At 44.3% G+C, this 27,734-nt stretch overlaps 1 protein-coding gene and 1 long non-coding RNA gene across 3 annotated transcripts in view; one reads left to right on the forward strand and one right to left on the reverse strand.

Annotated features, from left to right (window-relative positions):
- Positions 1-55: 55 nt before the first annotated feature.
- SLC24A5 (solute carrier family 24 member 5) lies at positions 56-16,500 on the reverse strand. Its single transcript, XM_053272482.1, has 9 exons — positions 16,393-16,500; positions 13,855-14,034; positions 12,435-12,518; positions 12,245-12,348; positions 8,991-9,091; positions 4,847-5,127; positions 3,911-4,117; positions 1,019-1,120; positions 56-378 (listed from the first exon to the last, which is right to left on the reverse strand). Exons 2-9 carry the CDS (start codon positions 13,919-13,921, stop codon positions 56-58), a joined length of 1,269 nt encoding a protein of 422 aa, XP_053128457.1. The 5' UTR covers positions 13,922-14,034; positions 16,393-16,500.
- Positions 16,501-23,285: 6,785 nt separating this feature from the next.
- Positions 23,286-27,734, forward strand: part of LOC128334856 (uncharacterized) — a 221,080-nt gene continuing 216,631 nt past the window's right edge. For both annotated transcript variants that reach the window (XR_008311424.1, XR_008311423.1), the window contains exons 1-2: positions 23,286-23,400; positions 25,580-25,661. This is a non-coding gene — a long non-coding RNA (uncharacterized LOC128334856). The remainder of the gene's footprint in view (positions 23,401-25,579; positions 25,662-27,734) is intronic.

The raw sequence follows: 27,734 nt of genomic DNA on the forward strand, positions 1-27,734 counted from the left end.
TTCATTCTTCATGATTTTTTAAATCTTTGATTAAAGTAAAAAAACCGACCAAAATCTAGTCACCACAGATCCTGAGTGGATTGTTCCCTATGACTCCAAGTTCATACAGAATTGATAATATTGCAAATGCTAAATACATCACTAAGCAAACAGCCCCCAGTTTTTTGTCTAGCTTCCAGCCATTTATGTGAACGGCCAGAAAAATAAAAGCAATGGAGCAAATGAGAGAGATGGCCGTGTAAGTCAGACCACTGCTGTTCACTTCCACAGGAACCGACGTGTCTACAAAGGCTGTCTTTATAAACCAGGGTAATCCCAAACACAACAAATCAAATACATTGGATCCTACAATGTTTGACATGGCCATATCTCCTCTTCCTGCAAGATAAAAACAGACACCCCCCACAATGTTTAAGTGTGTCATTCTCATGGTATCATTCTGCTACAGGCTTATATACATCTTAAAGATCAGCAGTTGTGCTCTCACAAGAATTGTTAGCTCCTTTTCAGTTAACCAGTTTGAAATACTTCAGGAAATACTTTAGCTATTAAAAATGGCCTTGTGCAATCTAGCCACAGTCCATCCATTTACCTGTATAGAAGATGGCTCTGAATTTAGGTTGACCTCTTAGAAAAATACAGGTTAAATGTAGGTTGTACCTGTATTTACCCGAAACAACCCCTGATTCCTAACATCAAAGAACTTGGAAAAACATCTAGTCTTGGATTCAGAAAATTAGCATGATCTAATATTCTCTCCCCTACTACCAGTTGCTACCCAAATCCTCTGGAAGTTCACATGCAGGGCTTGTGGGTGAGAGACTTTTGTCTTAACATCTGTACATTTGATAGTAGATTGCTCCCTACTGCTTTCGATTCTGGATGCTAAAGGCTTTATTGTTTGTTCTTCACGTCAACTTTTATTGCTCGATTTTACTGTGCTGTGCCCAAGTACCCATGTAGGACAAATTCCTCTTTCTGCTGTTGCAAATGGCCATGAAAATACTGAAAAGCTTACCTTTCCTAGCCACCAGCACACTTGCGACTGTGTCTGGTATGCTTGTTCCTGCTGCTAGTAGTGTAAGGCCCATTACTGTTTCTGGAATTTTCAGAGTTTCCCCTATAGTGGGGGCAGAAAAGAAAACCTTAAGTAGCAAAAAAACACTTCATTTCTTTAAAGGACAAAGAAAGGATTAGAGATGAGCATATTGCTGTTTCTGGGATCAGCATTTTGAATCAAAAGGAACAGGTTAAAGTCCTGCAGTTTGGTGGCTTTTACATTAGGGAATAATATGCCCTAAAAGTAGCTATCCCGCTATTAATGTAACATTAATATATATGATTTTTTTCCCCAGTCCTGAGAGAATTTTGTCACTGAACTTTATGAGAACCTGTATCCTCTCCCTTCAAATTCAGGAGAACCTTGCCATTCTTGACAACTGCAGCCCTCTTTTGGAGTGGCTACAACTACTATAATCCCTTTGGCATCTTTATCACATGAGCTCTTGAAGTCATATGAACCACTAACCCCTCTTAATCATCTGCTCTTGAAAGAAGCACATGCATTCCCACGGGAGGAGGTTTATGAAGTCTGCTGATAATTATTACTATAAAAACTTTGTTGGCATTGCTGTGAAAGATGAGAAAATAACTAAGCCTGGAGTTTCTAGAAATGGATGAAAGGAAATTGACTAATTACTGCAATCCTTGTTTGGGTTCCAAATTTCTAAGCCATTGACATTGACCATAATTTACCTAGCAAAAATCGTGACTCCACTTCATTTTCTTCTTCTTTATTTCTAATACCTGAAAACGAATTCAGTGTTCACTTTATCCAGAGTGGTTTGCTACACACAGGTTGAATCCAAACACAAGTGGCTGTACTGTCAAATATGTGCCTCCTATTTTTCTTCCAGTATTTCAACCATAAAGTGACAGATGGCGAGTTGTACAAAGTTTTACTTTAGGCCTTTAAGGTATCTGACCAAAGTAATGAAATCAGTATAGCTGAAATTTCTGACATACTAAGATGGCAACAGATTGTATGAATGGAAGAAAACCTTTGCTTTTACTCCAAATAGCAATACAAAACCTATCCTCCTGATATAGAAGTAGAACAGCTGCCAAGTGATGAGAAAATTACTGTCTCACCATTTGTAAATGGTTAAGATGATAGCATGGCTCAGGCCCATTTTTTAGCTCATCCCTAAATACTGCATTTTGAAATGGGGGTAAGTCTGATCTATTTCTCTCTATTGCTTGGAGGATTAAATTGACTGTTAGCCATTTTGATGGCTCCCTTAATCAGCTGTGCTTCCTGATCCTTTGGGCAGGTTGCAAACTTGCTGCAAGTAAGTAGGATTGACGCTGTGGTTCCTGGCAAGTGCCTGCTTTGGCCGCTTTCTATGTCATCTGAACCCACCAATGTCAGATTCACAATGTTGGGTCCTCTCCGCCCCCTGACATTCTCCGCCCAACTTAAATGTAGGTTACAAATGGATGAACATATCCAATAATAATAATAATAATAAAAATAATAAATTTGATTTCTATACCGCCCTTCCAAAAATGGCTCAGGGTGGTTTACACAGAGATATAATAAATAAATAAGATGGATCCCTGTCCCCAAAGGGCTCACAATCTAAAAAGAAACATAAGATGGACACCAGCAACAGTCACTGGAGGTACTGTGCTGGGGAGGGATAGGGCCAGTTACTCTCCCCCTGCTAAATAAAGAGAATCACCACGTTCAAAGGTGCCTCTTTGCCAAGTTAGCAGGGGTAAATATAGGTAAACATAGGAAGCTGCCTTATACTGGGTCAGACCATTGGTCCAGCTAACTCAGTATTGTGTGCCCAAACTGGCAGCAGCTTATCCAAGGTGACAGGGAGGGGTCTCTCTCAGCCTTAACTTGGAGATGTCAGGAGGAAACGTGGAACCTTCTGCATGCAAATGTTCTTCCCAGAGCGGCCCCATCCCTGAAGGGGAATATCTTACAGTACTCACATGTAGTCTCCCATTCACATGCAAACCAAGGCAGACCCTGCTTAGCAAAGGGACAATTCATGCTTGCTACCACAAGACTCGTTCTCCTCCTCGGAGCAGCTCTCTCCTTTCTGATAGATTAAGATGCCAGAATATCAGGTGGAAGGCTTGAGAACTGGACTTTGGTGTGTTCAGGTGACATACCTGCTGGTATTCCCCGAGGACCAGAGTTCCCAGTAATTGTGTGAGGCCACCCTTTATGTAGGGCTCTGTTGGCTTTTTAAAGTGTTTAGATTCATCTGTTTATATGGGCACACTCTTAGCATTTATTAGCTCAAATGTTTGTTTTAGAGATAGTCATGATATGAAATGCTACTAATCTGCACTTCCCCCAAGCAGGAGCCCTTCTGTACTATTTTGCACAGGGCTTTTCAGCAGACCTCACAGCAGGGAGGCTGCTCTTGGCAGAAGCAGCAGTTGGGCTGTGCATGGGGCCTGGGAATGAGAAGACTGCTAAAATCATCTGACACAGAGTGCAGAAAGATTACTGTTAGAGGTAAAGCAGCTAGCTGTGATGATCATGTCTTCTTGCCTGGCAAACAAGGGCAGAAGGCAGAGGAGGATTTTGTTTGGCTCCCATAAGTTCACAGACAGTGGAGAAGCAGGACTGTACCCAATAGTTGGCTGTTCTGTAGTACAAAACATGCCCTGCACTCTTTGATAAGCCTTAAAATAAAACAGGTTTATGTGAATGCACAGTATTAACGATCAAAGTTAAGAGATCGAAGCTTCAGGGTTAAGTGATACAAGCACTCCGATACAGGCACTGTTGAAATCAGGATTTCTGTTTTAAGGCACTACTGCTGCATTTATGAATGTGTGAGAGAGAATATACCATTAATAATTACTCGGGCTGAATACATACCCACTATAGTTACCATCCACACAAGAATATATGTGAACGCAGAAATCCAGACTGCTGACATGAAGAAGGTAAGCATAAACCAGTTCTTCCAAAACTGCCTTCTGCAGTCTGGCATTGTCAAGTAGAGCAGAGTAATAATAGGAAGAGAAAGCACCCACAGGATTCTCTTAAGATCTGCTTCCGGCATGGCGAAGACACCCGGAGGATCTGTTGCACAGAAGAGCCATTCAAGAAATGAAATATTGGCTTTAGTTTGAGAGTAGGGCTTATAAGCCACCTTTCCAATACCGTTTCAACTATATGAAGACACAGTTTTGCATGACTACTTACAAGTTTGAAGCTGCAAGAAGTTTAGAATTCTTAAATGTCCATTTTAAAAAGTAAGCATAACAATACACAGCAAGCAGCAAGACCTAATGCTCAAAAGACCATGGGCAGCTGAGAGTCCAGGAATATCGTCAGAGCTCTATCTATCTATCTATCTATCTATCTATCTATCTATCTATCTATAACATATTTCTATACTGCCCAAAACTCACATCTCTGGGAGGCTTTACAATTAAAATTATATAAACATTAAAATTGTTAACATTATCATTTAAAACCCAACATTAGAGAAGTATTAAAATTATAAATCTAAATAAAAGCCTGGGTTGAACAAATGTCTTCAGTGTTGCCAGAGTTTTAGGCAGAATATGACCCCTTCAAGGATCTGTGTGAACTGCATTAACTTGTGCCTTGGCTGAGCCAGTGTGTCACTTATAAAGTTTCAGCTGCCCGACTTTAGATCATGTTCAGATTTAAAAATTGCTTAAGGCAACCCTGTGGTTCATCCTAAACAGGAAATGTTCTGTTAAAATTGCATGTTTGGACTAGAATCTTTAAAGTTGGTCTGGGTGCATTCTAACAATTGTTGATAAAAGGCTGCTTGAATACCTTCAGAAATTGTATCTAGGCCATGTAAACTTATTGAAAGTTGGGAGTAATCCGACTCATCCTGAAAAATCCCACTGTCTGCTCTTGATTGCCGATGAATGAGGGGCCCAGTCTCTTCCTTCCATCCAACTAGTGGCTGTTGTTCAGCCTCTTCCGTTGCCGCTGAGAAACAGGTACAGCAAGGACTAAACTTCTTCATGACATACTGGTTGATTTTAATATCAAAACAGAGCACCAAAATATAGATTCCATATATTAACAGGAGTGACATGCATTCATACCTAGAATAAAGAATTCACATAAAAATCTTAATTTTTCATGGATTATTTGTGATCAAAGCATTTTAGATTTGGCAAGGAAGTAAAGCTTAATTAAAGATGACATTATTTTGAGGACAGATGCTTATTCTAAAGCAGGGCTGTGCAACTTAGGTTCACCTGCAGATGTTGAACTACAATTCACATAAGGTAAAGTGTGCCGTCAAGTCGATTCTGACTCCTGGTGCCCACAGAGCTTGTGGTTTTCTTTGATAAAACACAGGAGGGGTTTAGCATTGCCTCTTCCCTCACAGTATTTTATTTATTTTTTACATTTATATTCCACTGTTCCTCCAAGGAGCCCAGAGCGGGGTACATAGTTAGGTTTCTCCTCACAACAACCCCGTGTGGTAGGTTAGTATGAGATGATGCCTTTCAGCATATTCCTATATCACTACTGCCCAACAGAGTACCAGTGGGGATTTGAACCAGCAACCTTCTGCTTGTTATTCAAGCATTTCCCTGCTGCACTCACATAACTCCTGGCTATTAGTCACTGAAGTTGGGGATAATGGAAGTTGTAGTCCAAAATCAGCTGGAGGGCCAAAGTTGTGCAGCCCTGTTCTTAGGTGATGCTTTACAGTTTTCAAAAGGGAAAGTTCGCATTTACTAAGCAAGAACTCAAATCTTTTCTTTAAGAGCGCCTGCCATTTTTGATAGTGTTCTTGGTCTCTGAAGGGCTCTAGATGGGGATGTGCAGAATCCAACTGAAAACATTTTACAAGAACTCAATTGGCTTCCCTTTAGAATTCCCAGATATTTTACCTTTGGAGGGGCCCTTAAATCCCACTTTTTAGGAATTCTGGTGCTGACCTGACAGTGATCAGAAACTGATCATGGTAGAGTTTAAAAAAAAAAAAATGAAAAAAAAGCAGGTTTCTATATAGTCCACATATTATACTTAATTTGTGAGCCTATCAAAGGTATGTCTTCTGACATTTTCCAATATTTTCAGATCCAACATTTTTGGCTATGCACAGACCTACTAGGTGGCCTTAAAGTTTCCTTGTAGGAGAGCTTATCTTGTGGTACCAAGCATTAATTGGTCCCTCTGCTAAGCAGGATCTGCCTTGGTTTGCATTTGGATGGGAGACTACGTGTGAGCGCTGTAAGACAGTGGATGGGTCATAGCTCAGTGGAAGGTCACAGATTCACTCCCTGGCATCTCTAGTTAGGGCTGGGAGAGACTCCTGCCTGAAACCTTAGAGAGTTGCTGCTAGTCATTGTAGACATAGGAACATAGGAAGCTGCCATATACTGAGTCAGACCATTAGTCCATCTAGCTCAGTACTATCTACACAGACTGGCAGCAGCTTCTCCAAGGCTGCAGGCAGGAATCTCTCTCAGCCCTATCTTGGAGAAGAGACAATACTGAGCTAGATGGACCAGTGGTCTGACTCTGTATAAGGCAGCTCCTGCATAGAAAAGTAGGGTATAAGTGCAGCTGTACTCCCTCTGTGACTTGGAATGTCCATTTTATATCCTATCTCTGAGCAAGTCTTTATCTTGCATTATACCTGTGGCTTTTTGTTGGATGGTCATTCACCTGGGCTAAACAATGCGGCGGGTGTGTGTGTGGCGGGTGGAGGGAAGGTTCACAAAAATGTTTCCCTTCCATGGGAACTAACACATCCTATCTTGCTGGAGATTGCTTTCTTCACATGCTGCAGTGCTGGTTTTAAGCCAAGGTAAAGTGGCAGCCTAGAAGTGGGACATCTCCTGCATATCTACACTATGTTCCTCTCACGCAAATGTTAACAGGAAATGAATGCTATCTACCACTCCAGCCTTCGTTAAATGGAAGGAAAGGGAAAGTCTGGAAAATGCTATCCCTTGCAAACTCAATAACTCATATGCTTCAGAAGGGAAATATCCAAAGCAGTTAGCCCTTATTGAACTGCACGGGGGCAATGAGAGGCCGTCTCTGTAGCTGAAGCTCATCAAAACTGCTGCTTGAAGAGTATTGGGACATGTGAGGGGGTGGAGACAGCCATTTGTAGCATGGCCCCTGTATGGAGGTGGAGATTGTTTGATGGCCTAGCTTGATGGAGTTGATGAGCTCTTCAAATGGAAGCACATGTGATCATTATCACATAAGTTCCATATCACATTTTCTGCCTGCAGGGAAACAAACTACCAGAGTCTGTAAGAATGGAGGCTTTTGTATTTTTAAAACTGAAGATGGAATTGATTGAATGTAGTCCAGCCTTTCCAGAAGTCTCAACTGTATTATGCTGCTTCTCTAAAATGTCAAGGACGTTGTCCCAAATGTCCTTGCAGACAAATACCTCTGAGTGAAATGAACTAGGGCTGTCCACCAACTAGAGTGTTTGGTTGATTATGCCTCGTATTTTTAACTGGTTAAATAAATGCACATCTTGCTAAAAGCTCAGTACAGTAAACCCGGGAATATTGCAGGTATAGAATATTTTATTATATAAATATTGGCCGTTGTAGTACTGTAGCTTCTGCAGTTTTGACCTTTCATGGGCAACTTCCTGATACACACATTTAGTTATGGCAGAGGTAGTTTTGGTCTTTTGGAAAGGTTTCCAGTTGGAATTTGTTTAAAAAGGGGAAACCCCTTTAACTTTTAAATCCCCAACACCACAAATGGCCAGAAGTATCCCCAATAATTAAATCTGTACCATGAATGAGAATCCTGTGCTTTTTAAAGCAGGGATTTAGACGTTTAAAGGGGTTATCCCAGCCACTTCTCAGCGGAGAAGCAGTGGCAGGCTGCTAATTCATGGTATGAGGATTTAAAACCTCTTTTGGGTGGGTGGGGAACAGCCTGTCCCACTTCTCAGGAATGCAACCTTGTTTTTCAGGTTAGGTTTAAGGCTTGAATATTGTGTTCTAACTTCCAAGGTACTTTTGTGGCACGTAACCCTTGCAATATTAAAGGGACTTGGTGCCTTTTTGAGATACTACTACTACAAAGCAGTAAGATATGTTAAGATCTTGCACTTCTGTAAGAAACAAAACTTATCAACCTTCTTTAATCATCTCATATTTTTCATATGTATCCTGCCTTTCCATTAGATGGGCTCCCAAGGTGGCTTAAAATAATACAATTTTAAATAAATAAAGTCTTCCAATAAAGACTTTTAAATAAAGTCTTCTAATATTACAGTAACACATTAGCAAACCAGTGTGGTCCAAGGATTAGTAAGTAGATCAGCTTGAGATGAGGAAGTTCAAACCCGTGTTTGAATTCACACTCTGCTATGAAGCTCAAGTCAATCGCCATCTTTCAGCCTAACCTACACCACAGGGTTGTTGAGAGGATAAATGCTGGCTGGGAGGATTTGATGTATGAGGCCCTGAACTTGGAGGAAGGCTGGGACAGAAATGAAATAAATAGTCCCCAAAATGAACAAGTGCGTCCCTGTCAAAGCCACTGATTGGTCAACAGATCCAGTCAAGCATCAGCCTTAGTAATCAACATCTCCACTAATTAGAGGTTTGCAACATATTGCATGAATGACATATAATGCATTTGCCAGCCACTCCTTGACATCTGTGCTGTGCAACTAAATGCTGTACAACTAAGTAAAGTTTCACACTAGTTTATATCAAGTTAATTTTTGAAACCGTAGAGAAAGGAAACAGAAAATGCCGTTCTCTGGCTAGGCTGCCCCTCAGCCATTCGTTTAGAGCAGGCCTGCTCAACCTACGCCCTCCAGCTGTTTTTGGACTACAACGCCCATAATCCCCAGCCACAGTGGCCAGTAGCCAGAGATTGTGGGAGTTGTAGGGCAACATTTGCAGGAGAGCCGAAGTTGAGCAGCCCTGGTTTAGAGAAACACCAGTTGAGCTCTTACCAGTAAACTTTGTTGTCAATTATCATCGAAAGAACCGCTGCTGCGCTAATTACATAGGCCAAACAATCTCGAAACAATGGCCAGCAAGACAGTCTTGAAACCTGCAAGAACACATTTCAGACATGCTTTTACAATTGGCTCTCGTGCTTACTGAGAATTGTTCACTAGTGGAACCTCGGCCCTTATGACAGGCATGGTGGAAAGGGTGTGGGTGTGTCAAATGAGATGCATTGTGACTCACTTAAACTGTGGTGTAGTATCAGAGCCAGTGTGGTAGAGTGGTTAGAGTGCTGGACTAGGACCAGGGAAACCCGAGTTCAAATCCCCATTCAGCCATGATACTAGCTGGGTGACTCTGGGCCAGTCACTTCTCTCTCAGCCTAACCTACTTCACAGGATTGTTGTGAGGAGAAACTTAAGTATGTAGTACACTGGTCTGGGCTCCTTGGAGGAAGAGCGGGATATAAAATGCAACAAAACAAAACTCCCACTTAACCTTGCTCACTGCAGTCAAGGGACTTAAAAAACTTTCGCTAGCTCATACCCAGAATCTCTAGCATCTGTCAGATAAAACTATAATTGTTTTGCATCACTAAGAAGGCAAGCAAAGCTTCAATGAGACTATCAACACTAAAGAATTTTATCAATCATCTATATACTATTTCTTAAAGTGCTGAAATTCAGGATCCTTATGGACAGAGAACTGGAGTGCCTGAGAGTGAGTGGGAAGTCTTGGTAGACTCAGGATGACCTGCAGACACATTGGGGTTCAAAGACTCTGAAGGCAGGAAAACCTGAGGGGGCCAAAAACCTCCACCAACTGCCCCCATGTTAGTCAATGGGATGGAACGTTTGTGCTTGGAGTGCAGTTTAAGAGACAACATAGGAACACAAGAAACTGCCTTATACCAAGTCAGACCATTGTCCATCTAGCTCAATATTCTCTACACTGACTAGCAGTGGCTCTCCAAGGTGCCAGGGAGCAGCATTTCCCGGCCCTACTTGGAGACGGAGGAGAGCTGAGCTGGTCTTGTGGTCGCAAGCAAGCACTGTCCCCACTGCTAACCAGGGTCTGCCTGGTTTGCATTTGAATGGGAGACTACATGTGAGCACTGTATGATATTCCCCTCAGGGAATGGAGCCACTCTGGAAAGAGCAGAAGGTTTCAAGTTCCCTCTCTGGCATCTCCAAAATAGGGCTGAGAGAGATTCTGGCCTGCAACCTTGGAGAAGCCGCTGCCAGTCTGTGAAGATGATACTGAGCTGTATAGACCAATGGTCTGACTTGGTATAAGGCAGCTTCCTATGAGATGCCAGGGTCTAAGCCTGAGGCCTTCTGCGTTCCTTCTCTGCTGCTGCCCCCGAGGCTTTGGAACGCACTCCCTAATGAAATAAGAGCCTCCCCATCTCTGACAGCTTTTAAAAAATCTTTAAAGACGCATCTGTTCACCCAGGCTTTTAATTAATATTGTTTTAATGGTTTTTAATGCTGTTCAAAGATACTGGTTGGTTGTTTTTTTAAAAATGTTTTTGTTGTAAGGTTTTAAACTTTTTGTTTTTGTTTTAACTAATGTTTTACTTTCCCTGTTTTTATTTTGTTATGAATTGCCCAGAGATGTAAGTTTTGGGCGGTATAAAAATATGTTAAACAAATAAATAAAATACATAAATAAAATTTTAAAAAGCAGATGCTCTACCACTTAGCCACCCCCTGCACACACAGATGGGTGGAGCGAATGGAACTCTGAGGTGGGGGGCCGGCTTGGGCAAAAAGAGCGGGAACATTCTTAGCTTAGAATCCCCCCCCCTCAAGATAGTCAGGAGCCCTTCTGAGGGGGAAGGCTGTCTAACAGCCTCCACACAGATGAAAATGCTGACACCCTGTGGCTGGCTCCCCCAGCGGTCAGGTAAACCACCCCTGTTTCTGAAGCCGAAGGAGTTTGTTTGACACACACATAGGAACATAGGAAGCTGCCATATACTGAGTCAGACCATTGGTCTATCCAGCTCAGTATTGTCTTCACAAACTGGCAGCGGCTTCTCCAAGGTTGCAGGCAGGAATCTCTCTCAGCTCTATCTTGGAGATGCTGCCTGGGAGGCAACTTGAAACCTTCTGCTCTTCCCAGAGTGGCTTCATCCCCCGAGGGGAATACCTTGCAGTGCTCATATTTCTAGTCTCCCATTCATATGCAACCAGGGCAGACCCTGCTTAGCTTTGGGGACAAGTCATGCTTGCTACCACAAGACCAGCTCTCCTCTCGAGAGCTGTTACACAGTTACTCTCTTGGTGTTTTGAAGCGCTGCTCTCCCAGGGGCTGGTGGGCAAGTTCTGAGGGAATTTCCTCACCACTCCCCAGCTTTATGGGACCACTCTGGAGGTTCAGATGTGCACAATATGTCTTAACAGAAGAAATGTGCCTTAGTCCACTCTGTGTAAGTTACACAAAACCGAAAAGCCCTGCTCCTTAACGTTAGCTCTAGAAACTTTAGGGCTGGAGGAAAAGGAGCTGGGGTAACCCCCCCCCCAAAAAAAACCACCCCAGAAAAAAAATTAAATTTGCACAGGAAGTATTTGCACATTTGGAGAGGAGATCTGGTCTTGTGGAAGCAAGCATGACTTGTCGCCTTAGCTAAGCAGGGTCCGCCCTGGTTGCATATGAATGGGAGACCACAAGTGTGAGCATTGTCAGAGATTCCCCTCAGGGGATGGAGCCGCTACTCTGGGAAGAGCAGAAGGTTTCAAGTTCCCTCCCTGGCTTCTCCAAGATAGGGCTGAGAGAGATTCCTGCCTGCAACCTTGGAGAAGCTGCTGCCAGTCTGTGAAGACAATACTGAGCTAGATTAGACCAATGGTCTGACTTAGTATATGGCAGTTTCCTGTGTTCCTATGTTCCTAAGTAAGACCCAAGTTAGACTCCTGACTTTGTTGCTAACTTTTGCTTTCCCACCATGCTCAGGTACAGGTTCAGGTACCTCTTGCCCACCAGGGATCTACTTGTGTATTGTTATAAATAAGATAATGCTGAGATAGCAATTCACTGTCTATATCTGTAGCCTACATTTTAACTGGAAGGCTTCTAAAAAGTCACCGCAGCACAATAACTGCGGTAGCTTGCCAAAAAGCGAAGTTTTTACTGTCTTCAAATTGATGACACGCTGCTTTGCCAGGATGTTAACTTTAATTGACCTCAAATTATGTTGGCTTTGGCAGTAGACCATGAGAGAGCAGTCTAAGAATCAAAAGCGAGTACCTACCATGCTAGACAGGAGCCCACAAGCCGCGCAGATCCCCAGAAGATTGTAGATGGCAGAACCGAGAATGGTGCTGACTCCAATGTCTCCCTTTGTGACAAAAACCCCTAAAAGGGAATGATCACTTGATAGAATTCATTTGCACTTTCACACTGTGCTGGAAGGAATGCTGTGTTTGGCTAAAACATGTTACCTAGAAAGGCTGTGACTAATTCAGGCGCAGAGCTACCGGCTGCCATGAACGTTGCTCCTGCGACATCCTGAGAGAGACCAAGAGCTACAGTCATGAGCAAAGAGATGAGAAGCAAGACAAATATTAGACGGAGATCGGGACTGTGCACAGTTCTGGGGGTTCAACTACAATTTACAGAGGCAGATCCGTGTCTTAGGAGAGGAGTCACAGGGTGGTTCAGTATGACTGCCAGCATGGCAGTAAGCCAGTAACTTCTCAGTAAAATGTTGGGCCTTGAGAGCACGTGTCCCCGGAGGGTGTGACGAATGAACACACCCAGGTCTGATCCCTGAGACTCTCCATGCAACGTTCTCCTGACTTCTGACCCTAATGTCTAGAAATCAGGCAGATAATCCCCGGAGAATGTGGGGTGGAGAATCTTGGAATGGATCTGGGCAGGTTCAGACATCACACTCCCTGGGAATCCGTGCTCTAGCGGCCTGACATTTTACTGAGCAGTTACCGGCTTACTGCTGTGCCAACCACCGTGTGAAGCCACCCATAATGTTGCAAAGCAAGGGATGGGGTGGATTTCAAATGGAGAAGTAGCAGGCAGGAGGAAGTACTAAACCTCCTGCCCCACCCTCCAGCCCCCTTTTCCAGCTGGGCTCTTGAGACTGGCTAGAGTCTTTCTGGTCTCAGATCATTGCTGGTAGAAATGCAGTTGAAGGAGAGGGTAGGGAAGTGGCATTGTTGCAAAATTTTAGTTCTTTTCCCATGGTCTGCTCTATAAGTATTTCCTTAGCAGTTTCCAGACCAGTTTCAATCCACTGCTAACAATCCTTTTAGCTGGAGATGCCAATGAACCTGGGATCTGTTTTCACCCGGCTACAGTCCAAAGTACAATCACCCTATTCTACCTGGGCAAGGCTTGTCCACATTGATTGTAGCTTGGTGGCGAATGCCATTTGTCATGTTTTTCTTTGCAACTGCTGTATTAAATATTATATATATTATGTTGTATGTGCATCGACACATGCCATTTTGGGTGTGAATGCCTGGACATGCGTTCATCTAAAAAGTGAACCAGGTACAAGCTGATGCAGGGTGCAGGTAGGAAGTGCATTACTGTATATGTATTGAATATAATGTATGAATAACCATACATGCGTACACTGCACACAGGTAGCATGTGCACTAAACATAATATGTGTATAGGGTTAGTGAAGAAGTATGCCAGGATTCTTTGCCTGTGCTAACCCTACACACGTTTGATATTCTTCCTGTATAAAGCTACACAATGCCGCACTGCTTTGGCTAGGACATTTCTAAATTTCACCTGCACTGTGAAAATAATTAACACTCTCAAGAACAACTGTTTAGTTCTGAGGAAGAGATTACTGGGCCTTCCTGAAAAACACAAACCAAGAAAAAAACTTACAGCTGCTGATTATCTCCAGGGAAGGGAGGAAGTAATCATCACACACAATGGACACAGCCAGAAACATATAAAGTATGATTATGAAATAGATAACGATGCCTCCATCTTTTCGCTCCTGCTGCGTAAAAAATCCTTCTGGGAATTCTGACGAGGAAGGAAGTACACACTGGGTTTTGTTATCTGAAAAGCAAGGGTTATGAAAGTTTTATTTGAAAATGAATAGAATTATTTTGTCTTGTGGCTAAACATCACAGAGCTGTAAGGCAATACAGACTTTGGAAGAGCCAACTTTCTTTAATCTAGGCAGAAATATTACAAGTTTAGTCTTTAGTTTTCAGAGCCCTAGGGCACAGATACAGTTAAACAGATAACTTCATGGGGGTTTCCTTCCCTCTCTAATTCTACACTGTGAAGAGATTGATACCTACCTATCTGTAAATACAGTGAAACATACACAAAGAGGCACTTCTAGGCATAAGATCTTGGAGGTTTCCCATAGAATAATGTTTGTCTGGAAGTCATTAGAACATAGGAAGCTGCCTTATACTGAGCCAGACCATTGTTCCATCCAGCTCAGTATAGTCTGCACTGACTGGCAGTGGCTCTCCAAGGTTTCAGGCAGGAGTCTTTCCCAGCCCAACCTGGAGATGCTGCCAGGGATTGAACCTGGGACCTTCTGCGTGCAAGGCAGGTGCTCGACCACTGAGCTGTGGCCCCATCGGGTCCCAGTCATCCAAACTTGCAGGTAAGGATGTTGACAAACACAGCTGTACAGGGCAACCTTTTGCATGTAATCCCCACACTGAGTGCAACAGGACTGTTGTGCTGCTGTAATTAACCACACAGAACAACTGGGAGGGTGGTCTTCTAAATCCCGGTCCCCCTTTATCTCAAATCTAGAGTTGTCAAATGTTCGCCACAAATAATCCCCTTTATTTCAGAATATCACAGAGCCACAAAAGCCAAGTGATCGTTGTGGAATTAGTGGGACTTAAGTGAACCATGCCTAACTGGTCTCATTGATTAAAATGGTGCCTTGTCATGACTAATTAGTCTATATGCTGCTGCTGCATTTTTAAAATGTTCCCTGCAAAACAAAGCAAAACTTGTCCAAACCAACGGAAAAAGAAAGCTAGCACAGCAAGCAGAAACCTAGCACTTTCTCCCTGATGTGCTGGGTAAAAACAAACAAACAAAAACTCTCAGGAATCGTGTGTGTGCGCTTGCGAGCGTGCAGGGGCGTAGCTGGGGGGAGCGGGCCGTGTTCACCCCTCTCCCCCAAAGGCCTCTTGTAATGAGGAAGATAATGAAGAAAATAGGGAGGGGTGGAGCTGGGGGCCCCTCAAGAGCTAGAGCTTCTTTGAACCCATTTGCTCGATTATAACTACACTCCTCTGTGTGTGTGTGTTTGTGTGTGTGTGTGTGTGTTTGTGTTTTAACCTGAAGAAGCATTCCAAACTGGCATCCTTGTCACCTGCTCTCTAAAGTATATCTTCATTCTACCAACTCAAGAGTCTACCTCATTTTCATGACCAAGCAGGGTTTAGATCTCTCAGGTCCAAGTGTCAGACTATGCAACCATACCAAATGGCCTTCCCAGAGCACTTCTGAGCAAGTGCTATACAAAGAATGATTATTCTTATGTTCAGAAAAGACAGAGGGCAGATCATCCACCACAGTTGGCAGAAATAGGTGGTGACCCCTGACAGCGGCTGTTGCTGTTTGCAATCTCCTTCGGCCAGCTCTCCCTTTGGCCCCAACTTCCACAGAGGGGTAACAGTGTTAGTCTCCCGCTGCAAAACAACAACGAAGAGTCTTGTAGCACCTGAAAACTCGCCAGTTTCTTTCAGCATAAGCTTGTAAGATCTGATGCTGCACAAAAGGGCTGAGTAATTCTTTAACGCTGCTACAAGGCTGTCGTTTGGCAAAAGTAATTGATATTTTGCTTCTCCGAGAAAGCAAAGCTGCTGTAGCTGCGAGGGGAGCCTGCCGATTTCAGCTGCATAACTTCTCCCAGCAACGCTGGGCGCAAGCGAGCTTCCCTCCGGCGCGATTTACACGGAAGTAAGCCTGGCATTTTCCAATAAGGTTTCCAAGGGATGCATGGATGGATAGATTTATTTATTTATTTATTGTTAAATTTCTATATCGCCTTTCATTAAAAACAATCCCAAGGCGGACTATAAAAATTACACAATTAAAATATTAAACTAAAATATAAAAACAGAGATCTAACGAAAAGATTTTTAAAAATACATGTATAAAATAACCATACAAAATACAAAGAAGCAGCAGTGGAGACAATCACATAAAAGTCTGGGTAAAAAGCCAAGTTTTCACATGCTTTCTCAAAAATTTGGGTAGGACCGCAACCTAGTAACTGCAGCAGCGCAAATCTAAGCTGCATCTCTTTAGAAGTTTTTACAAAACCCCACTGAATTCCCTTCGAGACTTGCTCTCCCGGTAAGTGTCCGGGGAGGGGATGGGGGCAGCAAGAGGGGAAGGCACGCTTGGCTAGCCGATTTTCCACCCTCCTACCTGAATCCTGGTGCAGCGGCTGGGCAGACGCGCCTCGGGCAGAAAAGAACCCTGGAGGCCCCGCGCCTCCGCAAAGGAACAGCAACAGCAGCAGCGGGAGCGCGCAGGTTCCGCTACTCCTCCGGAGGTTGGCACTTCTGTGCATCCTGCCGGAATAATCCTGCACTGTGCGCCGAGGGCGGAGGGAGCTGGGATTAGGAGCCCTGGCAGGATCATGTGAGCCGGCCGGGAAGGCCTCCGCCGTCTTTGGGGCTGGGAAGAAGAGGCGCTCTCACAGCAGTCTCTGAAGTGGCCAGACACAGAAAGAGGCTTGTAGCGCGCGTGCCGCTCCAGATGGTCACGCAGGGGTCTCGCCGTGCAGGCAAAGACTGAGGAGCAAGCAAGTCCTCACTTAATTTTGGAATCTAGGAAGCTGGCGCTGCCTTATACCAAGTCAGAACATTAGTCGGTCGAGCTCAGTATTGCCTACACTGACTAGCAGGGGCTTCTCCAAGGTTCCAGGCAGGAGTCTCTCCTAGCCCTACCTGGAGATGCCTCTCCCTGGAGATAACTGGAGAGACCTCTCCCAGCCCTACCTGGAGCCCTACCTGGAGATTATCTCTACCTGGATAATTTGGGACCTTCTGCAGGCACAGCCGATGCTCTGCCACTGAGGCGCACACTTTGGCTCTCTCCAGCTGTTTTTGGACTACAACTCCCATCATCTCCAGCCACAATGGCCGGTAGTCAGGGGTTATGGGAACTGTAGTCAACATCTGCAAGAAGGCTGAAGTTACTCCTTTCTGTCTAAAGACCATGCTATGGCACCATGGTCTTTTGAGGGGACGGTAGAGGAAAGTTGTGTTTGATGTGGCTTAGACCTTAAAGGCTAAGTTCTCCTGGAGATAATCTATCTATGTGGTCGCTAGAGTTGACACCAACTTGACGGCAATCAATCAATCAATCAGTGGTTTAGCGGGGGTGGGGGAGAGAAGGGAGAAAGACCTTTTTAAAAAAAATCTAGATTTGTTGGGGAGGAGTTCAATAAAATGGGGGGGGGGCTTCTCAAATGCTTAGGGTGGGGGCTTCCATGGATTAAAGCTCATCAGATGTATGAAGTTTTGTTGCCAGTTGCAAACAGTGGGTCCCAAAGGCTGTGAAATGCAAGGGGTTGTGGCTCCGTGGGAGAGGACCAGCTTTGCTTAACGTGATGTTCCCGTAAGCTGGGGATGCAGCATTGCATAACACACGAAGAAAGTAGAGGATCCAGGACAGTCACAGCAGAACAACAGCATAAACTCAATTAAAACTATGAATTAAATCATGGGGGCTTAATTTCAACCCTCCAGCTGTTGTTCAACCACAACCCCCATCATCCCTGACTATTGGCCACTGTGACTGGAACATAGGAAGCTGCCACATACTGAGTCAGACCATTGGTCCATCATCTAGCTCAGTATTGTCAACCCAGGCTGGCAGCGGCTTCTCCAAGGTTGCAGGCAGGGGTCTCTCTCAGCCCTATCTGGTGATGCCAGGGAGGGAACTTGGAACCTTCTGCATGCAAGTATGCAGGTGCTCTTCCCAGAGTGACCCCATCCCCTAAGGGGAATATTTTACAGTGCTCACATGTAGGCTTCCATTCAAATGCAAACCAGGGCAGACCCTGCTTAGCAAAGGGAACAGTTCATGCTTATTACCACAAGATGCTGGGAAGATGGGGGCAGCTGGCAGGTCATAGTTGGGGCATCCCAGCATTAAAAGTTTCAGCATCTTCAAGGCCTGGGCAAAGTAAAAGCACCTTGAGCTGGCATTAAAAAGATAGCAGGCTTGGTGCCAGAAAAGCATTTTCTGATCGGGGCCTTTTCAGTTGTGACACCCCATCACAAGTCACCATACACTGGGAGGACTCCAATAAGACCTCTGTGATGTCTTATACAGACATGCAAGCCGGTGCTTGATGCTGTAGTCACACGTTATGTTCCAACACTTGTACAATGAGTGTACATAGGTACAGATCTGTACACAGGTACAGTGATTCACACATTATGTTGAACGCTGGTACAGCAAGGCACTTCCTATCTGCATCATGCGTTTGAGAGACCTGTATCCAGATTCACTTTTAAAATGAACACAGGCACAGTGATTCATACAAAAACGTGTATGAGTGTATGGACATCTGTACACACGTACAGCATAATGTCTGAACAGGGCTTGTGCTTCACTTGCATCTGTGAATCAAGCTTTCAGAGTGAAACCCCTGCATATTTTAGTGTGGAATACCTCAGTGCAAAAGGTTGTATTTTGGCCATGTGTTTATTTCAACCAGTGTAATTTGGTGCTTTTACAGAGTAGTAGCACAAGCAAGAAGACAGGACCACCACCACCACCCCGTCCCCAGGAGTTTATAATTTAAATGCTGACAGGGAAAAAAATAGAGAAGGGAGGAGAGGAGAGGAGAGGAAGACAGAGGCAAGAGTAATAGGGGAAGATACTGCTTAACATACAGAGGAAGGCTGCACAAGTGCAGTGAGAGAGCAGCTTAAGAGAACTTCCCAACTAAGAGAGCCAGCGTGGTGTAGTGGTTAGAGTGCTGGACTAGGACCGGGGAGACCCGAGTTCAAATCCTCATTCAGCCATGAGACTAGCTGGGTGACTCTGGGCCAGTCACTTCTCTCTCAGCCTAACCTACTTCACAGGGTTGTTGTGAGGAGAAACTCAAGTATGTAGTACACCGCTCTGGGCTCCTTGGAGGAGGAGCAGGATATAAATGTAAATAATAATAATCTGTACAGGGGGGAAGAGGCAATTTTTGACAACCTTCCCTTCCCCAGGGGAGGCCTGTGCAATCCTCACCTCAGAGATATATTTTCAGGGGACACAGAAGGCTTCCAGGGGAAGGTGAGAGCATCAAAAATGGCTTTTTATCTGCTGCACCTGTACATTTTAGTGGGGAAGTTCCATCTGGCTGCTGACTTGCTCTGCATTTCAACCCTTGTTCATTGTGAATGCATGCTGTGCAGACCTCTGGCCAGTCATGATGGGGCCACTAATCTTTAGCTTGGCTGGTCTGGCATAGTTCCCGCCTCCTGTTATTCTTCCAGCAAGCTTGGCTTGTGGGCAGAGGAGCTTTCATGGTGCTTGGGCAAAGTATTTGGCAAGAGCACCACTGGACTGGATAACACAAGCCCCCGGGCTACTTTTCCCGGCTGTTTTGCTCAGTCTTTAAAAACTGAAGTATGTAATTGAGGATTAAATGTTGCCATACTCAACTATTTCAGGACACAGGCTTTATGCATCTTTGAAATAATTATTGGCTTATCTGAATGCGGGAAATGCAGAGTTAGGTTCCACTGAATCAGTTATAGCATTAGTTTTCATAAATATTTGCAATTCAGTTATGCACAATTATATGCTGGCATTGTAAGTAATGATATATTAGAGATTGGCCTATTACTTACAGGGAGGTTTATTAGTCAGGGACTAATATAACAGGGAAGGGGTGGGGGAGAACAAATCAAAAAGCCACCATTGTTTTGCTTCCGTTCGTTCTAGTGAACTGAATATTGTAATACATGAAACATCACTCAGCAAAAAAGTGAAAAGGTTTTCTTGGTTCAGCGTGGTTAGAGTGTTGGACTAGGACTGGGGAAATCTAAGTTCAAATCCTGTTTAGCCATGGAACTCAATGGATGAATCAGGGCCAGTCACTTCTCTCTCAGCCTAACCTACCTCACAGGGTTGTTGTGAGGATAAACATAACTTTGTAAGCACTTTGGTTTACTTGGGGGGGGGAGAGCGAGCGAAATGTGAAAATAAAGTCAGTCAGATGGTTATTATGGTCGATGTGAAAAATAAATAATAAATTAACATAGAGACCATAACATAGAGACCATTCTGAGTTCCTTGGAGGATGAGTGGGATATAAATGTCTGCCTGAATCCAAGACTAGGTTTTCCCCAAGGTCTTTGATATTAGAAATCAGTAGGTCATCTTAAATTCAGAGCCCTGTTCCTTTTGAGTAAATGCAGGTATAACCTGTATTTAAACTCTACTTTTTAAGGGGGGTCATCTTAAATTCACAGTCATCTTCTATTTGGGTAAATATGGTACATATATACCCACATGCACAGAGAAAAGAATAGGAAATGGTTTCCTGTCCCCAAAGGGCTCAGAATAGTTCTCCTGTGTCTGTTATTGTCAGTTAGTTGGGAAGTGTTCCCACTTAGTTGAGAAGCGTGCAGAATGAATTTTAGTCTGGGCGGCAGTATCAAGGCAGTGTAAAAACGGGGTCACGTCATATCTTGGATCCACACTTCCAAGATATGATGTGACCCCGTTGCAGAGTCTAATCTGGGGAGCACCCTGCTCAAATATCAGGTACAAGTGCTTCCACACTTCCTCTGTTGTGACACCGCAGTCCCTACACGGACCGCAGGGTGCCGTTCACATTTCCAATGCCCTGTTTCGAATTTAATCACTGCAATATAGAGCTAGGACGTCATATATCCGGTGTAATAAAGTTGCTGTTTTTTTGAGTTGTTCGTTTCCGCGAGACGGCTCCCCCTGCTGTTTACATTCCGAATGCACGTCTTGCCTGAACGGAGGCATTTTGCTGCTGATGAGCAGCTAGTCTGGAAAGTGCCCTGTGGGAAAAGCTCTTCTTGGCACAAGTGGGAGCACTTCTTCCTGGTCAAATAGCAGCCCTAGAGGTGGGTGTCAGTCCAGAGCAGGACCACAGCAGGGGCAAAGAGTTAAAGCTCCTGCCCATCCTAGTCACAGGCCTGAGCAGGATCGGGGCCCCACACATTCTATTTAACAAAGAAAAAACAAGCACAGCCTCTTGCAGACATCCACTGGAGGAGGAATGCTGTACTGGGGTTGGATAGGGACAATCACATGAGAACATAGTGGAGGAAAGCTGGTTTTGTGGTAGCAAGTATGAATTGTCCCCCATGCTAAGCAGGTATTACCCTGGTATGTATTTGAATGGGAGACTACATGTGTGAGCACATCCCCCTTAGGGATGTAAGATATTCCCCTTAGGGATTCCCCTTCCCATTCGGGAAAGAGCATCTGAAGGTCCCAGATTCCGTCCTTGGCTACTCCAAGATAGAGCTGAGAGAGGTTCCTGCCTGCAGCCTTGGAGAAGCTGCTGCCAGTCTGTGTAGACAATACTGAGCTAGACAGACCAAGGGCCTGACTCAGTAGAAGGCAGCTTTCTATGCTCCTGTAACTGCATTGCATGTGCTTCAAGTGGCATCTAGTTTGAGCAGCCTAAGGCAGGCTAGGGACAGAGCATGGAGAGAATGAAGGGCCAGGGCTACTACTACTAAAGATAAAGTGTGCCATTGAGTCGGTGTCGACTCCTGGCTCCCACGGAGCCCTCTGCTTGTCTTTGGTAGAATACAGGAGGGGTTTACCATTGCCTTCTCCCATGCAGTATGAGATGATGCCTTTCAGTATCTTCCTGTATTGCTGCTGCTCGATAGAGGTGTTTCCCATAGTCTGGGAAACATACCAGCGGGGATTCGAACCGGCAACCTCTGGCTTGCTAATCAAGTCATTACTGTTTATCTACTGCTTTTCAACAAATGTTCTTAAAGTGGTTTAATAACCATAACCATAACACTAAATAAATAACTAATAAATAAAATAAAATGGCTCCCTGTCTCCAAATGGCTCACAGTCTAAAAAGAAACATAAGACAATATTCTTAAGTTTATATGATTTATTGGGGAGAGAATGTTTAATCTACAGGCAAGAAATGGTTATTGTCAATAACACTTGTTCCAATGACTGAGATGGAAGTCTTCATCATATGTCTTCGTGAATGTTTGTATAAGTTGTTTTGTCCTTTTGTGTTGTGAAACTTGAATAAAAAGTATATTAAAAAAATAAATAAAAAGAAACATAAGACAGACACCAGCAACAGCCACTGGAGGGATGCTGTGCTGGGGTTGGATCGGTCCAGTTGCTCTCCCCCTGCTAAATATAATAGAGAATCACCACTTTGAAAAGTGTCTCTTTGCTCAGTTAGCAGGAGTACTTGGTTAGTCTCAATTGCGTGTGTGAACCTTTTCCATGGAAAAGTATTGTGTTGAGTGAAGCATTCTCTGAGCATTCTGTCTGATGCTCTGCAATTCTGAGCATTCTCTGTGTGGCCATTCATTGGTACCTGCTCATTCCTACAAGGCAAGTCAGCATTTGTTGCTACAGGCAATGAACTGTGTGCTGGCCTGATGGTTCAAAAAATAAATAAATAAATGTTTGTCTCTGATTTAGTTCACATATTCAGGTGTGTACTGCTGCTACTACAAATATTATATACCACTTTTCAACTATAGTTCCCTAAGTGGTTGACAGAGAGAGAGAGAGAGAGAGAGAGAGAGAGATGGATCCCTGTCCCCAAAGCGCTCACAATCTAAAAAGAAACATAAGGTAAACATCAGCAACAGCCAGTGGAGTGATGCTGTGCTGCTGTGCTGGGGATGGATAGGGCCAGTTGCTCTCCCCCTAGGGCCAGTTGCTCTCCCCCTGTTCAATAAAGAAAACCACCACTTTAAAAAGGTGCCTCTTTGCTCAGTTAGCAGGGACTGCTACTATGGATATTTTATTTATATACTTCTTTTCTCAAAGTGGTTCACACAGAAAAGTAAATAAAACAGCAAGATGGTTCCTTGTCTGAAAAGGGCTCACAGTCTGAAAAGAAATATAAGGCACACACCAGCCACAACCACTGGAGGGGTGCTGTGCTGGGATTGGGTAGGGACAGTTACATGGGAACATAGGAAGCTGCCTTTTACTGAGTCAGACCACTGGCCCATCTAGCTTGGTGTTGTCTACTCTGATTGGCAGTGGCTCTCCCTTTGGTTCCATACCTCTCCTCCTCTTGTCCCTCCTCATCTCTGAGCATTGCTTACAGCTGGCGGTATTTAGCTGGCTACTGAGCAGCTGGGTGTTCTTTGGGGGAAAGCAGAGTTTGAAAGGGCTGAGAAGGCTGCTGAGAGAGGCCTGGCCACAGTTTCTGAGGTGAGGCACTGGGGAGCTTTCCTTGCCTTTGGAAAACCTTCTTACTAGGGTTGCCATATTCTGGCTTTCCAGATCTGGGTGTCTAATTTGCATATTATGTAAATTGGCTTCAAAATAATTTTTGAGCAGAATCGTGACTGCATGTTTGGCTCCATAACTCTGCTTCTACAAGGTCTAGAGCTTAGTTTTTTGTTTTAAATGAAAGCTGAAATCTGGACAAACCATAACCGGGTGAGCTAAGAAATTTGGGTGAAACCTGAAATTCGGGGGTGGGGGGGGATGGCAACTCTACTTCTTACCCTATTTCCTTGCCCTGGGCTATGGAAGTATTTGGGTCTTCAGATGTAAGTAATTCAATGAGAAGTAGTAACTGCACCACTTCAGGCACTAAGCAGAGAGGTCCTGAGACCTTGCTAACTGGGCAAAGAGGCACCCTTTACATGTGGTTATTATTTAGCCAGGGGAGAGCAACTGGCCCTCTCTACCCCCCAGCACAGCATCCCTCCCATGACTGTTGCTGGTGTCTGTCTTGTGTTTCTTTCTAGGTTGTGAGCCCTTTGGGGACAGGGAGCCATTTTCTTTTCTTTATTGTTTCTCTATGTAAACCACTTTGGAAACTTCTGTGGAAAAGCGGTATATAAACGTTTGTGGATGTGTACGCTGCCTCTTCCTCTTCCTCCTCCTCCTCGCTTGCGGGGAGTTCTTAATATTCAAAAATGTGACCTACCACCTGCAGAATGAAGTGGTGTAGTTGAGTCTGCCTCTGCAGAATTCTACCACCTACCAGAGTCTTCCCTCCTGCTGCAGTGGCAAGGAAACACCTCTTCCCCTTGATCTGGTAATGTTGTGCCAAGGGTGCAGGCTGGGATGGGCCTGTAACTGAGTGGTAGAGCATCCACTCTGTGTGCTGAAGTTCCCTGGTTCATACCCTGGGAGTGTCTCCAGACAGGGCTGAGAGAGACTCCTGCCTGCAATCTTGGAGAAGCCACTGCCAGTCTGTCTAGACAATACTGAGCTAGATGGACCAAGGGTCTGACTCTGTATACGGCAGCTACTAATGTAGTTAACAGGGAAGACCCATCCCTTGCAGGCTCCCGGACAGCTGCAACACTTAGTCAAGGGACTGAGCTGTGCTGGGGAGAGGAGCCTCCTGTTTAGTCTGGCCACAATGGCATGTCCTCTTGAACTGGCAGGCAGCTTGTGTGTGTGTCTACCTAGTAGGTGTGATGTGCCCATGTGTCTGGCATGCACCTGCAACTGCGTGCGTTCATTTCTGGCCTTTGTTGCCCTCTCTCATATATTTGCTTTATACACCTCATAACTGTAACTGGAAAAGTTTGACACCAGCAATGAAAATGATCCATGGAAAGATTTCTCCTGGCACAGTGTGTGAAAAAGATGGAAGTTGTTTGATTTTAGAAGGCAAGGAGGAATAACGAGGAGCTTAATGCCTATTCACAGAAAGGAAATTAATGACACCCGAAAGGCGAGTTGCAAGCACCTCTTTTCCTCTTTCTGGATGCCTTGAGTGCAGTAATGCATTGGAATCGATATTTGCACTAACGTTTTTACCTCTGGCTCACGGTACTCTCCCAGTGGTCATTCCGTGATAATTAAATGTAAGTATACTGCAAAAAAGTCCAGGAACAGTTTTGTGCTTCCTGGGGAGCCAGTGCTAAAGGAACATTGTGGATGAGTGTGAGCAGAGTGTTTAGCTCCAGAAGACAGAAAGGTGGAGCAGTCTCCCTGAGGCTGGCTGGAAGCCCAGAAAGGAGGCCTGTGGAAGGTAAAGCTGCAAAATGCTGCCTTGCCCATGCCCTGGTGTGGTGGGCCAGCCCCCTTTCAAAGCTACATTGGCAATAATAGTCAGACCAAGAATTCATCTCCAGTTTTGCGTATCCCTGGGGTATCAAGCATAAGACCTCACGGCTCAGATTTGGAGATGCCGTGCATCCTGTCTGCATGTTCCCAAAGCATATTGTGGTGTGACTTCCAAAAGGTGCAAAGATGAGGCCATTGGGTTCTGACTTTGTCAATCCTTTGTGCAAAGTCATCTTACTAGCATGATTAGCTCCGCCGAGGCTCATCCAAGAAATTATTATTATTATTTTATTTATTTGTACACCTCTGAGCAGAAAAGAAATAAGGCCCATTCCTTTTACAAATGTGTCTCTTCCAGGGTGTCAAATTCGGACTTGTGTAGCGACCGTATCGGGCACATGTCTTCGAACTGTGGAAGAACTTATATTCCTTCTCTGCTGGTGAGTAAAAGGGGACTCCGTTTTCTGCAGGAATCTGTTCTCTGAAATTATTGTCATCTGCTAGAGTCGTGAGCCCATTTCTATGCAAATTAGATCACTGCTATCAGTTTGTGCCAGCTCCTTATCAATTCACAAAGGACTAAAAAAAAAAAAAAAGTACACCGGAATAGCTGCATTTCCATTTCCATCCTGGCCTCTCCAAACTCTATTAGGAGCCAGTCCATGGAACTAAACAATGCTCCCCTTAGGCTGTGTTCTTCTGACAGGTGCAAAGCAGTCGGGGGGGAAAGAGGAACAGTGACATCACCAGCACACACAAAAACTGGAATCTTTCCTTCATTCTCTTTATTACCGCCACTGCACTCTCGGCCTTCCTTCTTAAACATCAGGCCTTAAAAAATAAATCAGAAATACCTGTGTGTTTTTCTGCCAGTAGCAAAGAATGCAAGCTTATGGCTTAGTCCTGGGTTGGATTTGTAATTGCAAGGGCAGTGCTCTGGAGTGTGTGGAGATGTAACACATACAAGAAGGTAGGGGTGTGGTGGGGGGAGGAAAAGGATGCATGCATTTCTTCCAGATAGCATCTGGAAATACATTCGGCCCAAATGCTCCAAGATGTTCTCAGCCATCTTGCTAGGCTGAGGCCAGGTATTGTGTCAAAGGTTGACGATGATGTCATTGTTAGTTGGTACTCTTCAGTATGGCCATTATCAGGTAAGATTGCCAATTCTGACTGAAGCAATTTCTGGTGACTCTCCCCCCCACCCCAGTATTTATTCTGAATATTTTTCATAATATCAAGTCATTAAAATTTCCAGGATTGCTTTTAAGAGCTACCTGGAGGCTGACAGCAATCCCTGGAGACTCCACACCATTCTTGGAGGGTTGGCAACCTATTTTCAGAAGCCTCCCCAGATCACAGAATCCATCTCTGCAATCTGTCCCACCAGCAACTAGTTAGCAATAGCATACTGACACACTTTTTTTTTTTTTTGCCACTTTGCTGTGAAATTTGAGGGTGTTCACTGCCACTTATGAACGTGTTTCTTAATAAAGGGTGTATTTTTGAACTTGGCTGGAGATAATTGGAGTACACAATACATCCCCCCTCATGCCACTTGTGAAAATTGCAAGCCCGTTAAAATATGGAGGCTGCTGGAGAAAGCAGGAAATACCTTTTTAAAACAAGAAACATTTATTTTCTAAGCCAACCACAGAAACAAGTTCCCTAATCTTTCCCTGATTATTGCTTCAGTGGAGTTTTCTTCTTCTTGAGTATCTGTGCCTGAGGACAACATAATATCTCATTAATATTAGTAATGTTGTCAGTCATGGACACAGCCACCAGAGGGAGCCGGAGGGCAGTAGATCCCTTCACCTTCTTGCGTCCCTCTTACGGTTGCAAGAAATACACAAGATAACCAAATGCGCTTGGTGCCCTTCTAATAGTAATTACTTGATTTACTGTCAGTATCTGGTTGCTGCAGAAAGAAGTGCAGTTGTGGGATTTTGACCTTGGTGGATTTCCCACTCCTCCAGACCCTGGTTGGCTCCTTAAAGGCGGGAGTCTGTTTTTACTTGTTGAGGAAAGAAGCAATGAGTCCCCATGTGTCTTGGGAATGTGATTGTATTGCTGCCTCTTGCTTGCTATGTGACTTGGACTTTGAAGAAGGCGGATAGTAGAAAGATGGAGGCTTTTGAGATGTGGTGTTGGAGGCGATGGTTGCGTATCCCATGGACAGCGAGAATTGCAAATAAGGAAGTTTTATATCAAGTTAAACCAATAATATCAGCAGAAGCTAAGATTACCAAACATAGACTGACATATTTTGGTCATGTCATGCGAGATGACTCACTCGAAAAGACAATTATGCTGGAAATGATCAGCGGGAGAAGGAGACGGGGACGGCCTTGTACTCGGTGGCTGGATATTATTAAAAATGACACTGGAATGACCATGGCAGACTTAAAGGAAGCTGTCCGAGATAGGATGGCATGGAGTGCAGTGATCCATAGAGTGACCGAGAGTCGGACACGACTGAATGGATAGAGGGAGAGAGAGCTTGTTCCGGA

The sequence above is a fragment of the Hemicordylus capensis genome, chromosome 10 (assembly GCF_027244095.1).
Source record: "Hemicordylus capensis ecotype Gifberg chromosome 10, rHemCap1.1.pri, whole genome shotgun sequence".
NCBI lineage: Eukaryota > Metazoa > Chordata > Lepidosauria > Squamata > Cordylidae > Hemicordylus > Hemicordylus capensis.

Coding starts and splice junctions, on each gene's coding strand:
- SLC24A5 (XM_053272482.1), bottom strand. CDS start 13,921: ATGTTTCTGGCTGTGTCCATTGTGTGTGATGATTACTTCCTCCCTTCC. Junction 9,092..12,244: donor GTGGGCTCCTGTCTAGCATG/GTAGGTACTCGC, acceptor GTGTTCTTGCAG/GTTTCAAGACTGTCTTGCTG. Junction 379..1,018: donor TGTGCTGGTGGCTAGGAAAG/GTAAGCTTTTCA, acceptor TTTATCTTGCAG/GAAGAGGAGATATGGCCATG.